Below are 14,533 nucleotides of genomic sequence, written 5' to 3' on the forward strand. Positions count from 1 at the left end.
TTCAAAATAATTTAATTAATTGAACTAATATATAGTAATAACTATATTGTGTATATTAGGGATAGAAAAATTTATAGATGAATTTCTTTAACTTTTGGCCAATTAAAAAAAAAATTGCCTGAGAACATATTGTATTTTATGGGTCTGGTGTAATTCATACGTGGATTTCACACAAAGAGCGGATTACGTTGGCTGTGTTTATTCTTAACTATCCCTCGGAGAGTTTAGTGCCGGAGATCTCCGCATTGAAGAGGTGTAAAAAGGTGGTCATTTGCGAACAGGTTCACACCAGATAAGCTGAGCATCCTGCTGATCCAAGGGGAGGACCTATAGACCAAAGGGGAGGTCAGAGCCTCGGAGCCTTAATATGGACACCAACCAGGTAAGATGGTACTTCCCCAGCGAGAGACCTAGAACTTGTATAGTAGTCAAGAACAACATTGATTTCTTTTGTATTTCAGAGTGCCGGACAGGACCTAGTGGCTGTGAAAGCCAGGGATAGTGAAAGAGCAGACTTCGTCCTGGCTGCAGCTTACTTCCCGGGAGAAGCATCCACTGTACCCCCAGTAGTAAGTAAGACACTGCAGGCGACATAGGCTGCCCGTGAGCCTAGGATGTGATGCGAACGCCCATTATCGGTGAGTATTAGTCTAAGTTTGTCGCCATTAGAGCAACTAGAGCTCCTGACTGGCATTGACTCCATCCCAGGCCCTGAGGAATTTTTCTGCTGCGTTTGCGCCAAATGGCTCCATCCAATTCCACCTCGGTCAGCATCTTAGCCATCTTAAGACCTGCTCAGGCCTTAAGACTCATAGGAAGTGGAACACGAGTTACCTGGCCCCATGTTGCCAACGCAATATAGCGACGCTAGCCTCTACGGCTGTGAAATCTGTACACAGTTCGCACGCTGCGCCGCAACTCACCCCTAGTGACCAACAGAGGACCTCCACGGTACCCAGGATATCAAACAGGCAACATAGCTCCCACTCTGACTAATGAAGGCATCGTCCGCAGGGATACTACCCTAGAATGTAAGGGTATTGCTATCCGGTCAGGCGATATCGAGCTCGAAATATTTAATATATACATCCCCCCAGTTACTTGTTACCCTACAGGATATCACCCGAATATAGGTGCGCTACTTCGTGGTGAAAACCGTATGGTACGAAGCGAATTTAACGCGCATCACGATCTTCCTTTCCTGCCTGCCAAACGATCATAGGGTGATGAAGTTGGCGGAACAGATTGACGATTCTGCATTCTGCACAATGAATGACGAAGCCCCCACCAGAGTTATGGGCACCCTTAATAACTCGGCCGGTATTACCATTGCTAGTGGTCGTCTGATAAATAGCATCACCTGGCGGCTTATGCTAACGGTCGCATCAGGCTATCTGCCCATAAATATCTCGATCGAGAAACCTTTTGTTTCTATAGACAACCGTACCCACCAACAAAGGGGAGTCCTATCGCCAGATAATTCTCCTCTCCCCAGTAGTGAAGACACTTGAGGAATTGCTACTCCCTTCACTCACTACTTGAGCCTAGCCAAACACCAGCATGGATTCCGAAAAGTGCACAGCACCACAGCTCTAAAACCAGAAACCTGTGAGAGAACGATCCTCGTAACATTGACACTGTCTTTTTTTAACAAAAGCTTTTGACACTGTCTATCACACAACGCTACTGCAGGACATCGAACATACTACGCTCCCTCCAGGACTGAAGAGGTGGAACATGAACTATCTGAGCTGTCGGCAATCATCCGTACTGTTTCGAGGAGAAAAATCTAAACTGACAAGAATTAAACATGGGGTTCCGCAGGGTGTGGTCCTCTCCCCGCTACTGTTTAACTTCTACATCTTGAAACACACAGTCACCAGAGGGAGTTTCCATAACCTCGTACGCTGATGATTACACGATATTGACGTCGGGCAATGGAATCGATGGCATGTGTTCAAAGCTAAACAGTTATCTCCCGACCTTCTTCGCTTCTTCTCTGCACGGAGCCTAACTCTTTCCCCCACCAAATCCACAGCGGCCATATCACAAACTGGACGAAGGAGTATAGACTTGAGCTTAATATTGCAGTCGATGGTGCCAGGATTCCGACTGTCAATAATCCTAAGATTTTAGGTGTAACATTTGATAGTCTATGTTCCTTCGCTCCTCATACGACGGCGATTATTGCCAAGGTACAGAGCTGCAACAAAATCCTCAAATCGCTAGCCAGCAGCACATGCAGAAATGACAAAGAAACGTTGTTGGCAACTTACAAGGCAATCGGCCGGCCGGTCCTCAACTACGCCGCACCAATATGGTTGCCTGGATGCAGTGGAACGCAGATGAAGAAGTTTCAGACCTGCCAGAACACTGCACTCCGGACCATGACAGGATGCCTATTGAAGTCTCCCATCGAACATCTATAGTGAGACGCTTATGCTCCCAGTTAAGGAACATAATGAACTCCTCTCCAAATAGTTCGCGGCAGGATGTTTTAGCAGAAATCACCCATGCCGCCCTCTGCTTGGAGCGGAGCCGTCTCCTAGGAACATCGAAAGGTCTTTCCTCAATTACGTCGACGACATCGAACAATACGCCGACCGTAATTCGGACGCCATTCACAGTGGAGCTATCAAAACCTTCACCGATACCCCTCCTGTGAATGGCGTTCTTGGAATCAAATTACCACCCATTGCAGACGAAGAGCTAGAGTTGCCGCGAGAAACGCGAGTGACTCTTGCGCAGCTTCGTTCTGGATATTGTAGCAGGTTGAACTCCTACTTGTCCAGAATAGACCCCAACATATCCAACATATGTCCTGCATGTAATGAGTCTCCGCATGACACTGGCCACCTCTTTACATGCCTCGCCAACCCCACTCATCAAACACCCTTTTCCCTTTGGTTCGACCCCGCCGAAACAGCACCTTTCCTGGGCCTCCCGCTAGATGACGGCGATTAGACATCCTTTAGAACAACAACAACAACAGGTGAGTCTATCTTCGAGTATATACAGCCCTATCACGCAATCTATCGTAGACTGTTTTTTCGGGAAAGTTACGGAACTGCTATCATGCAATTCGAACAGTTCCGAAAGTAAGTTCGAAATTCGTAGAGTTGCATTCACTGAATTCACTCGGAACGGAAAATTTTTAAGTTTAGCGGAATTTTTGTACGACAGGTTTGTGCTAACGGAGAAAAAAATTTTAAAAAGAAAAATGTAAGTTTTAAATTAAAAATAAATATGTTATAGTTTGAATTCAATAAAAAGTTTTAATTTATAATATTAAATATTATATTATATATGGTAACAACATATTTGTTACCAGTAAAATAATCTTTAATGCGATTTCTGCAGGTCCAAAGTAATTACCACCAAGCAACAATATGCACTAATGGTTGAGCTGTTACAGCAAAAACCTGAAATGGCGCAGAGTTTTACCAAGTGCCCTAAAGAAGAAGTGGCAGCTTTTTGGAACAATATGGCCCAAGAACTCAATAGTGTTGGTCCGCCTATCAAGGATATTTCCAGCTGGAAGAAGGTAATGTAATAGAGTTGTAGATTTTATTGTTGTAACAGGATAATTTAAAGCTTGTTTGACTTATTTTTTATTAGGTATGGCTTGACTGGAAGGCCTATATAAAAAGAAAATTGGTTGAAAACAAAAAGGAGCAGTCAGCTACTGGTGGCGCCAGAAATAGGCAGCACCATTTCAATGAATTGGAGGAAGCGGTGATAACACTAACGGCATTGTAAACAAGTACAAGTAGTATTGAGAATACAGTGAGCATCGGCTTACCTATTGTAGCCGACGTGGGCAATGAGACAGAGGCTGACGTATCAATGCCATCAGTGACCTGCAGTCCAGCACTACCTAGACGTACTACTAGGCCACCGGAAACATGTACAGCCGATTTAATTAAAGAACAATTTAATATTCAAAAAGAATTTCAAGAAAAGATTATTGATAAGTTGGACGATCTCTCATTACGTATGCGACGAGTAGGCAGAGCATTGGAAATGCAAAATGATTTAAAAAAAGCGGAAGTGGAAGAAATTAAAAGGCACAACATAGCCATGGAGAATTTGATAGCTGCTAAAAATTCCATTAAACAGCAAATGTTAGAGGTAGAGGAGAAAAAATTGCAAGCCATGACAAAAAATAATTAAATTAATTAAATAAATACTTAATTAAAACTATAAATATTTTGTGTTAATATTTATTTAGGATATTATACTCGGGTAAGTGTTGCACATATAGCTTCTCTGATTTGTGAAGCTGCATCATTATAAGTTGATGAAAGAATTTCATTAATTTCTGTAAAAATATTTGGTTCCGAATTATTTTCTAAACTATCGTCATTCACGCGATAGTGAATGCAAACGTTGTGTAACGCTGCCGCAACATTAACGATTTGAGATGCCTTCCATGGCTCGAAGTGAAGCTCACGAGCACCCAGAAGACATCTAAATCGATTTTTAAAAACTCCAATTTTTTCAACGATATTTCTCGCTTTTGCATGTATTTTATTATATTTCTCTTCTGGGCTTCCTGAGGGAGGGGTACGGAATGGTGTCATTAACTATGGTTCTAAGGCATATGCAGCATCTCCTGTACAAATATAAAATTTTGGGAATTTTGGTAATATATATGTTTGTATGTATAATACCCAAAAGCCAACTGTTTCGTTCACCATTGAGGTACTTTTTCTCATGAAAATAACGAGCATTGCTGACATTCCATATGTGGGAGTCATGATTGCTGCCAGGAAACTAAGCATTCACATAACGTATTTTCATTTTATTGTCACATATCTGCAAAACATTGATTAAGATGTTTGAAATGCGAATTCACCAAACTTAACAATCATGGCATTGATACTAAAGTATCCTTTGCGGTTATAATAGAGAAACTTATCTTTAGATGGAGCAACGATTTTAATATGTGTCCCGTCTACACACAAAATCGCGCCTGGAAATCCGTATTTCTGAAAAAAAAATCCTTTTTCGCTTCACTTTTTTCAACGTTACTTAACTCGAGGTTTATCCACTGAGGGTACAAATGGGACTGAAGCAATCCCAATACCTCTTTTAAGATGCAACAAAATGCTGACTGAGCCATTGGAATATCAAAGTCTTTACCCACTCTATGCTGATAGCCTTCTTCTTCTTCTTAATTGGCGTAGACACCTCTTACGCGATTATAGCCGAGTTAACAACAGCGCGCCAGTCGTTTCTTCTTTTCGCTACGTGGCGCCAATTGGATATTCCAAGCGAAGCCAGGTCCTTCTCCACTTGGTCCTTCCAACGGAGTGGAGGTCTTCCTCTTCCTCTGCTTCCCCCGGCGGGTATTGCGTCGAATACTTTCAGAGCTGGAGTGTTTTCATCCATCCGGACAACATGACCTAGCCAGCGTAGCCGCTGTCTTTCATTTCGCTGAACTATGTCAATGTCGGTTGCTGTCATCGCCCAAGCCTCTGCACCATATAGCAGGACGGGAATTATGAGCGACTTATAGAGTTTAGCTTTTGTTCGACGAGAGAAGACTTTACTTTTCAATTGCCTACTCAGTCCGAAGTAGCACCTGTTGGCAAGAGCAATCCTGCGTTGGATTTCCAGGCTGACATTGTTGGTGGTGTTAATGCTGTTTCCTAAATAGACTAAATTATCTACAACTTCAAAATTATGACTGTCAACAGTGACGTGAGAGCCAAGTCGCGAGTGCGACTACTGTTTGTTTGATGACAGGAGATATTTCGTTTTGCCCTCGTTCACTGCCAGACCCATTTTCTGTGCTTCCTTGTCCAGCCTGGAGAAAGCAGAACTAACGGCGCGGGTGTTGAGGCCGATGATATCAATATCGTCGGCATACGCCAGCAGCTGTACACTCTTATAGAAGATGGTACCTTCTCTGTTTAGTTCTGCAGCTCGAACTATTTTCTCCAGAAGCAGGTTGCTGATAGCCTCCTTCAGCGAAAAACCGTAAAACCGAAGACAATCGATGAAGTAAAGACATAGATGACGATATTGAAGAACTTGCATTCCTCTCTAGAACATCGAGGACATACGTAAAGGCCGCCTTATTTAACCGATAGTTTTTAATAAACCTGTTTTAGAAAAATAATTAATAAAATTTAACAATGAGTGTTTGTGGATTTTTGAACTGTACATTGTTTCGTCCACATCGAAAGGGTTGCTCTTGTCCCTCAGTGATTTTCGGTGAATTTTTAGATCACGCCGACTTCTCTCACGTTCTTCCTCAAGCAACATAAATAAAAACGTTAGCGAATACATATTTTGTTCGTAAAATCAATTTGAATACAAACGATTTTATTTTTATTAATCAAAATTTAAATTTTTTCTTCTACACAGCTGATTTCGAAATGTCAAAATTCAAAGTTAAGTCTGGCAACAAAAGTTCCGAATTCACATGGATTCAATGATAGCAAATTATGCGTATTCGTAGCTTCGCTACGGTGGATTGCGTGATAGGGCTGATAATCAGTAGTAACCGAGCTATAGATAATGTGGATTGTAAAATTCGTCACTCTAAGTAGGAAGGAGGTACTCGACATAACACTGAGTAATGAGCAAATGAATGGAATGATTTCACAATGGAAGGTGTCATCGGAACCCCCCTTGTCGGATCATAGAATCATAAGGTTCACGCTAAAAGTGGGTGCCAAGCAAACTAATATGTCTTCCGGGATACGCTAAGAACAAATGTGAACGAGGAGGGCAGCCTGATAGAAGCGGTACTGTTTTAGGACTAGAAAGCAAACTATCTGCGCTAAGCCAGTTCCCCACAGACGCGTACCACTGCAGCTGACCCTTAAAAGCGACCACCAACAGGCGCAACTGTCCCTGGTGGTCAAGCAGACTCTCAGACCTCAGGAAAAAAAAAGTACACCAGCTCTTCAATAAGGCGAAACGTACGGGGATGAGGGAGGAATATAAATGTAACCTAACCTCATATAGATAGATAGATAGATAGATAGATTATTGAGGTTCTGCACCGCGACCTAGGGTCTATTGTGCCCTCTCCTGTATCACATGACCTCCCAAAGCCCCAGCAATCTGAAAAATTCCAGTAGTTTGCCGGGCGCTAGTGTGGTGATGTGATCCCTGCTGATAAAGATGGAATTCAGGGCCTTAAGCCTTTTTCCACAGATTGCTGTGCAATCTAGGATAAGGTGTACTGGTGTTTCCTGTTCCAGGTCGCAGAACCGGCAGTTAGCACAGGAGATCATGCCCATGTTGGACAGGTGCTTCCTGAGCTTGCAGTGCCCTGTGTAAACTGCGACGAGGATTCGGAATTTCTCACGGGGAGGTTAATTAATTCCTTAAACCTGGAGAGGTTATATCCTCCTAGGAGCAGCTTGGCGTGGCGCATACCTGCCGCCTGCCGCCAGTGCCGCTCCCTATCCTCTCTCTCCTCCGTGCGGAGCAGCTCCTTAAGAGTGTGGGGTCCTACTGCTACGGACGGCTCTGGTCCCCACATCTTGGACGCTGCCGCCGTGCGGGCCAGCTCGTCTGCCTTCTCGTTTCCTTCTACTCCCTTATGCCCTGGTACCCAAATTAGGTGCACCCGGTTGCACAGGGACAGGCGGTTTAGCCTTCCTATGCATTCTTCTACTAAAAGCGATTTGGTCTCGTACGATGAGATCGCTTTTAGTGCCGCTTGACTATCGCTGAGAATAGCTATGCGCTGGTTGCGATAGTTGCGGCTGAGGTTGATTTCAGCGCATTGACTGATGGCAAGAACTTCAGCCTGGAAAATGCTTGGGAAGCAGCCCATAGGTATGGATAGCTTGGTTCGCGGACCTGCAATACCTGCCCCAATGCCTTCCGGTGTTTTCGAGCCATCTGTGTACCACTGAATGGTACTGTCTTCCAGCAGTCTTTCCAGCGTGGAATCGTTCCACTCCTTCTTACTGCCTAGAGTTACTTTGAAATGCTTTTTGAAGTTTACTTTCTTTGTTGTGCCGTCTCTTGGGAGGAGGGCCAGCGGTGTGCTCTCCGCTAGAGCGTCCATCTGCCTGGAGGACATTATCTTCCCTCTCCGCAGCCTTCTGCTGACATTAGCAGCATGGTGTGCTTTGCTGCTAGCTTGATCACCTTATGCAGCGGTGTGAGCTCTAATAAGACCTCCAGTGCCACTGTGGGGCATGTGCGCATTGCCCCTGAAGCACAGACACATGCAAGTCTTTGCAGCTTTGACAGTCTCTGAATCACAGAGGACTGTGCTGCTTTGGTGGCCCAGGCAACCGCTCCATAGGTGACGATGGGCCTTACTATCATGGTATACAGCCATCTCATGATGTTTGGCTTGCATCCCCATGATCTGCCGGCTAGGCGTCTGCAAATCATAAGTGCTCTTGTTGCTTTGGACAGCGTTAAGTCCAAATGCCTGCTCCATTTTAGTGTTGAGTCTAGGGTGACGCCAAGGAATTTGACCTCCCTAGACATTTCCACCTCTGCGCCTCCAATTGTTAGGGTCCTCAGGCCCGGAAGAGATCTCCGCCTAGTGAATGGGATCACGGTGGTTTTTGCTGGGTTGATGTTTAACCCTACCGTGTTACACCATTCCTTCGCCAATTTTAAGCCCCTTTGAACAATGTCACAGAGAGTGTTCTCAAATCTTCCTCTCGCCATTATGACAATGTCGTCCGCGTACCCTTGACAGCGGATTCCATTGCTGGTGAGCAGCTCGAGTAGTTCGTCTACTATCAGGCTCCAAAGCAGAGGGGACAGTACTCCACCCTGTGGGCAGCCCCTCGTGGTGCCAAGACGAATTTTACTTCCTCCAACTGTTGTTTCTGCAACCCTAGTGCGCAGAAGGGCTTCCGTCCATCTGCGTATAGAGGGATTTATGTTCCTTCTCTCGAGTGCCTTGATGACGCTAGTGTGAGACGCGTTATCAAAGGCCCCTTCGATATCAAGGAAGGCGCAGATCGCAACCTCGCCATTATCCAGCGAATCCTGTAGCTCAGACGCGAGTTGGTACAGAGCGGTATTTGTGGATCTACCTGCCCTGTACGCGTGTTGTCCGGCATGTAGGGGTGCAATCTTCAGCGCTTCCGATCTAATATGGTTGTCTATTACTTTTTCCATCCCCTTCAGCATAAAGGACGTGAGACTAATAGGCCGGAACGATTTGGCTAACGAATAGTCTCTCCTCCCTATCTTGGGGATGAAAATCACTTTAGCTATTCTCCACGGTTCGGGGATATACGACATCGCCAGGCTGTCTCTCATCAGCCCCAGCAGGTGCGGTAGGAGGATATCCATACCTTGCTGCAATAGGGCCGGGAAGACGCCGTCCACTCCCGGTGATTTGTAGCTCGAGAAGGAGGCCAGTGCCCATCTGACTGAGTCAGCAGTGAACAGAGTCCTTGCCGTCAGCCAGTCTGAGCGATCCGGCCTGTGTGTGACCAAGGTTGGGGTTAGGTCAGCTTGAGCCGTCTCCGGGAAGTGCGTTTGTAGGAGCGTTTCTGCCCTCTGCTCCGCGCTTGTCGTATATGTCCCGTCCTGTCTCTTTAGGGATAATACTGTGTCCGTCCTACCCTTCGACAACGCCTTGTGCAGTCGAGCTGCCTCCGGGGTCGAGGAGACGCTATCACAGAATTTCCTGAAACTGTTTGACTTGGCAAGCCTAATCTCCTTGTTGTAGGCTGTTAGGTGCCATTTGTAGTCCTCCCAACTGCCTGTGCGCTTGGCTTTGTTGAACAACCTACGCACCTTCAGTCTGAGGGCTGAGAGTTTACTGGACCACCATGTGCAGCCTTGTTTGCTGGTGGTCGCTTTCAGTGGACAGGCACAATGATAGGCGTCCACAATGGACTGGGTTATGGCACTCAGTCTGCTCTCCAGTCCATCTGTGGTGGACCTAACATCCGCCTGCTCCACTACACTTATGCTTCTACTTAGGGTCTCTTTGAAAGTGCCCCAATTTGTATTTCTGGGGGTACGAGTTGGAGGTCGGTCCCCGACTACCACCCTCAGAGCAAAACGAATGATTCTGTGATCTGACAGTGAGGGCTCTTTTGATACCCTCCACTGCGAGATCAACCCGATCATGTTGTCATTGCTTAGGGTAATGTCTAGGACTTCCCTGCGGACACTTGTTACGAAGGTTGGCTCGCAGCCCACATTCTCTATGTTAATATTATTACTAAGTATAAATTCAAGCAGTGACTCACCCCCCATGTTGCAGTTCGTGCTACCCCATTCCGTGTGATGAGCATTTGCGTCACATCCTATGGTCAGGGGGAGATTGTTGGATTTACAATACTCCACCAGACCAAGTATCGATGGGGGGGGTGCTGTGGCTGATTCTCCCGGAAAGTATGCGGATGCAAGGACGAAGTCCGATCCTTCCTTGTCCTTCACTTGCACCGCCACCAAGTCTTGCGTTAGAAACTCTGAAATACAGAAAAAGTCTATATCGGCTCTAACGACTACACAAGATCGGGGTCTCTCGCTGGAGAGATCCCAGATTACCTTGCTCCTTCTCATGTTGAGGCCTCTTACCTCTCCTTTGAACACCCAAGGTTCCTGGATTAGAAGGATGCCCAGGTTATCCGAGATGAACCTCTTCACGATGACTGCCGAGGCTGCCGATGCGTGATGTAGGTTCACCTGGGCCACTTCTATGCCGGTGCTGGAGCCTACAGAATCGGTTCTAAGAGAGACAGGTCCCCGTCTTCGTCCCCTTCATCGACCTGCATCTCCAACCCTTCCAGAAGCTCCTGGGTGGATGGCATCTTTTCTTCTTGCCCGTTGCTCTCGTCTGCATCCGCGGCGGTGGTCGCAGCCTGCCCAGCCGAGATGAGTCCGCTGGGGGCTTCGCTATCCTCCCCTGAAACCACAGATGCAGTCGCCTCCTGCTCCTGGGTGAATGACATCTTTCCTTCCTGCCCGTTGCTCTCATCTGCATCCGCGGCGGCGGTCGCAACCTGCCCAGCCGAGATGGGTTCGCTGGGGGATTCGCTGTCCTTACCCGAAGCCACAGCTGCAGTCGCCTCATGCGCCGCTGGGCGGGCTACGGGAGGAGCTGGTGCTACGTTCATCCCCGTCTTGGCCTCTTGGCTCGTGGACGCAGCCTTGGGCCTCCATGGCCGCATCATAATCTTGCCGAAGCGGAAATTCAGTTTGAATCCCTTCAGCCTTATAAACTTGTAGGACTCGTCGTCCATCGTGATGTTGAGGTTCCACCCGGAACCCACAACACTGCTTGCTACGACTTTCCACGCCGAGGTACTTAAACCTTCGTTCTGGTTCCTCACCAGACTAAGCACGAAGTCGTAGCTATCCTCTGCACTTCTCGGAAAGAACGCTACCATGCTGTGTGTTCGCGGTATTTCCTCCCCTCTCTTTACACACAGGGCCGGGCCCTTCCAACCCTCGAGCCTTGGCGTGATCTCCTTCAGCCAGGTGGCCGACTTCTCTTCCTGGCAGTCGACCAGCAGCATGCCGCCCTTAAAGAATATGCCGTTAAAGGCACCGGTGAACTTATTGCCGATGGATAGGGCCTTTACCAGGCAGTTCTGTAGGGCTGTAAGTTGCTCAGACTCTAGGGCCTCCGCCGGGTAATTGCGGGGCACCACTGCCATACGGATGCTACTTACAGCCTCCGAGTATTTGCGGCTTTCGGTACTTATAGGCTGCTGGTTGGGGTAGGAGCGCCTACCACTGGCCTCTTGTGGTTTATCTTCCCGTATTCTCTTGGGCTTAGGTGGCACCTGAGGCGTTATTTGGCCACCCTTCCTCTTCTCCGATCGACTAGGTGCCTCCTGGGTCGCCGGCCTTGCTGCGCTCTGTCCCTCCGACGAGGCTGCTTTAGCACGACGACGCCTTCGGTTTCTGCGTTTTGTCGCGGCCGATCCACCGCTGGTACCTGCGTGTCGTACATTGTTAGGAGAGGGGTCTTTCCCACTGCTCCTACCCAGAGCCCGCCTTTCGGCTGACTCCGGGGTCATGCCGTCCTCAAGGAATCTTAGGTACCACTTAAGAGTGGCTCCACTCATTCCCAATCTACGTGGGTCGTCATGACCTCCTGGCTGTCCTGGCTCCGGGGTACATGGAATGTTCCCTCGTTGCCGTCTTCTTTTACGTTCACCCCTTGATTCCACTTTCGTGAAACCACCCTCCTCTCCGCAGTCGATCCTGCTCGAGGGGGTTGCGGGGGTAGCGTTTGCGCGAATTGCGGTTGACGCGTTGCGTTGAGTGCCGCTGCAAGAGGGCACATCGTCGTCGTCGTCACGAGCGTGCTCTTCAAAGAGTGCACGTTCTTCCGGCGACAGGGCGTCCAAGAAGCTAAACTTACGCTTAGCCCCTGGGCCACTCTTGCCTGCGGTACTGTTGCTGCTGCTGTCCTTGTTCACCGTTTTTATTGTCGTTGCTTTGGTCGTTGCCGTTGTTGTTGTTTGTTGTTGTTGTTTTTGTGGTTGTTGTTGTTGTTGTTCTTTCATCTTGTTCGTACGACCGTTCGGCTCGTGTTGTAAGCCTCCCGGTCTAGTCTAAGGAAGGGGAGTCTAAAAGTCCACTGCGCCAGAGCCCCTTGACGCAGTAAGGCCACCGTTACTTCCCAAGGCGGCCCGGTGTTGGGAAGGCTCCGTGCGAATACAGCCGAATTTACCTCCTGGCTGCAAATCATCCAATGGGCACGGGTCGCATAACACCCTGGATTAGGAGGTGGTAGCTCTTGGTCACCGTGCACATGCAGCCTCCGACAGCCACCGGGGGCGATGCTCTGCAGCAACATCTCCGGTAGCTGAGAGATGCTGTACTGTGCTGCGGTTTAAGCCCCTGCACCACGACAAGGTGCCTACCATTCGCAGAGGTTATCATATAACAAGGAGATTAGGACTGCAAAACAGGCAAGCTTTAGGAAGTCTATGAAAACGTCACCTCTACACCCGAGGCAGCTAGGCTGCGCAAGGCTCAGGCCAGAGGCGGTACTGGCGATCAAACCAGGCGACGAGACTTGTACGACTAGCATGGAAGAAAGTGCCACGTCACATCTGCGGGCGTACTTCCCGGAAAATCATCGTTTTCTCGTAGTTGAACACATGCTATCTCACTTAAACTGGGTAGTCGCAACGCAACTGTTTACTGCGGACTCAAGCTTTGGCTTCGTTCGATAAATTCAAGTCTCCGGGGGTGGACGGTATCTTTCCTATTGCAACACGAAGAGCATATTCTACTGTCGCACCTTGTTTGACTGATGAGGCGTATATCCCTGAAATATAGAGGACCGCGAAGGTGATCTTTATACCCAAGGTAGGAAGGAAGGACTATTCACTGGTAAAATCCTTCGAGCGAATTAGTCTAACTTCTTTTCTACTGCAGGCAAACCAGCATGTTTACAGCAGGAAGATCAACCAATACTGCTCTGTGCTATCCCCCCTGTTATGGAGCCCGATCGTGGGCGACCTATTAACTACACGGATAACATTGTTATTATATCTTCTTCTTCTTTATTGGCGTAGACACCGCTTACGCGATTATAGCCGAGTTAACAACATCGCGCCAGTCGTTTCTTCCTTTCGCTACGTGGCGCCAATTGGATATTCCAAGCGAAGCCAGGTCCTTCTACACCTGGTCCTCCCACGGAGTGGAGGTCTTCCTCTTCCTCTGCTTCCACCGGCGGGTACTGCGTCGAATACTTTAAGAACTGGAGTGTTTTCGTCCATTCGCACCACATGACCTAGCCAGCGTAACCGCTGCTCATAGTTCCATCAAGTGCGATATTCGCCGTGGCCAACGCGCAAAGGAGCATTAATCTTTCGTCCAAGCCTCTTTGCTTTTGGTTTGGTTTTTGTTCGTCGAGAGAGGACTTTATTTCTCAATTGCCTACTCAGTCCGAAGTAGCACATGTTGGCAAGAGTTATCCGGCTTTGGATTTCCAGGCGGACATTTTTGGTGGTGCTTACACTGGTTCCAAGATAGACGAAATTATCTACGACTTCAAAGTTATGACTTTCAACAGTGACGTGAGAGCCAAGTCGCGAGTGCGACGACTGTTTGTTTGAAGACAAGAGATATTTCGTCTTGCCCTCGTTCACTGCTAGACTGCAAATGGCTTTGCTTTCTTGTCCAGTCTGAAGAAAGCAGAACTAACGGCGCGGGTGTTGAGGCCAATGATATCAGTGTCATCGGCCTTCGCCAGCAGCTGTACACTCTTATAAAAGATTGTACCCGCTCGATTAAGTTCTGCGGCACGAATTATTTTCTCCAGCAGCAGGTTGAAGAAGTCGCACGATAGGGAGTCGCCTTGTCTGAAACCTCGTTTGGTATCGAACGGCTCGGAGAGGTCCTTCCCGATCCTGGCGGAGCTTTTTGTGTTGCTCAATGTCAGTTTACACAGCCGTATGAGTTTTGCGGGGATACCAAATTTAGACATCGTGGCATAAAGGCAGCTCCTTTTCGTGCTGTAGAAAGCATCTTTGAAATCGACGAAGAGGTGGTGTGTGTCGATTCTCCTTCCACGAGTCTTTTCTACGATTTGGCGCATTGTGAATATCTG

The 14,533-nt window shown here is 47.7% G+C and overlaps 2 protein-coding genes and 1 pseudogene across 2 annotated transcripts; 1 reads left to right on the forward strand and 2 right to left on the reverse strand.

Annotated features, from left to right (window-relative positions):
* The first annotated feature begins 54 nt into the window (after nucleotides 1–54).
* LOC126762364 (uncharacterized) lies at nucleotides 55–4,207 on the forward strand (annotated as a pseudogene).
* Nucleotides 4,208–7,249: 3,042 nt separating this feature from the next.
* LOC126762809 (uncharacterized) lies at nucleotides 7,250–8,053 on the reverse strand. Its single transcript, XM_050479853.1, has one exon. The coding sequence runs from the start codon at nucleotides 8,051–8,053 to the stop codon at nucleotides 7,250–7,252; it is 804 nt and encodes a 267-aa protein (XP_050335810.1).
* Nucleotides 8,054–10,305: 2,252 nt separating this feature from the next.
* On the reverse strand, nucleotides 10,306–11,621 carry LOC126762352 (uncharacterized). The gene is made up of 2 exons (XM_050479065.1): nucleotides 10,507–11,621; nucleotides 10,306–10,427 (listed from the first exon to the last, which is right to left on the reverse strand). The coding sequence occupies exon 1, from the start codon at nucleotides 11,616–11,618 to the stop codon at nucleotides 10,674–10,676; it is 945 nt and encodes a 314-aa protein (XP_050335022.1). The 5' UTR covers nucleotides 11,619–11,621; the 3' UTR covers nucleotides 10,306–10,427; nucleotides 10,507–10,673.
* Nucleotides 11,622–14,533: the final 2,912 nt, after the last annotated feature.

This window comes from Bactrocera neohumeralis, chromosome 6, assembly GCF_024586455.1.
Source record: "Bactrocera neohumeralis isolate Rockhampton chromosome 6, APGP_CSIRO_Bneo_wtdbg2-racon-allhic-juicebox.fasta_v2, whole genome shotgun sequence".
NCBI classification, from domain to species: Eukaryota; Metazoa; Arthropoda; class Insecta; order Diptera; family Tephritidae; genus Bactrocera; species Bactrocera neohumeralis.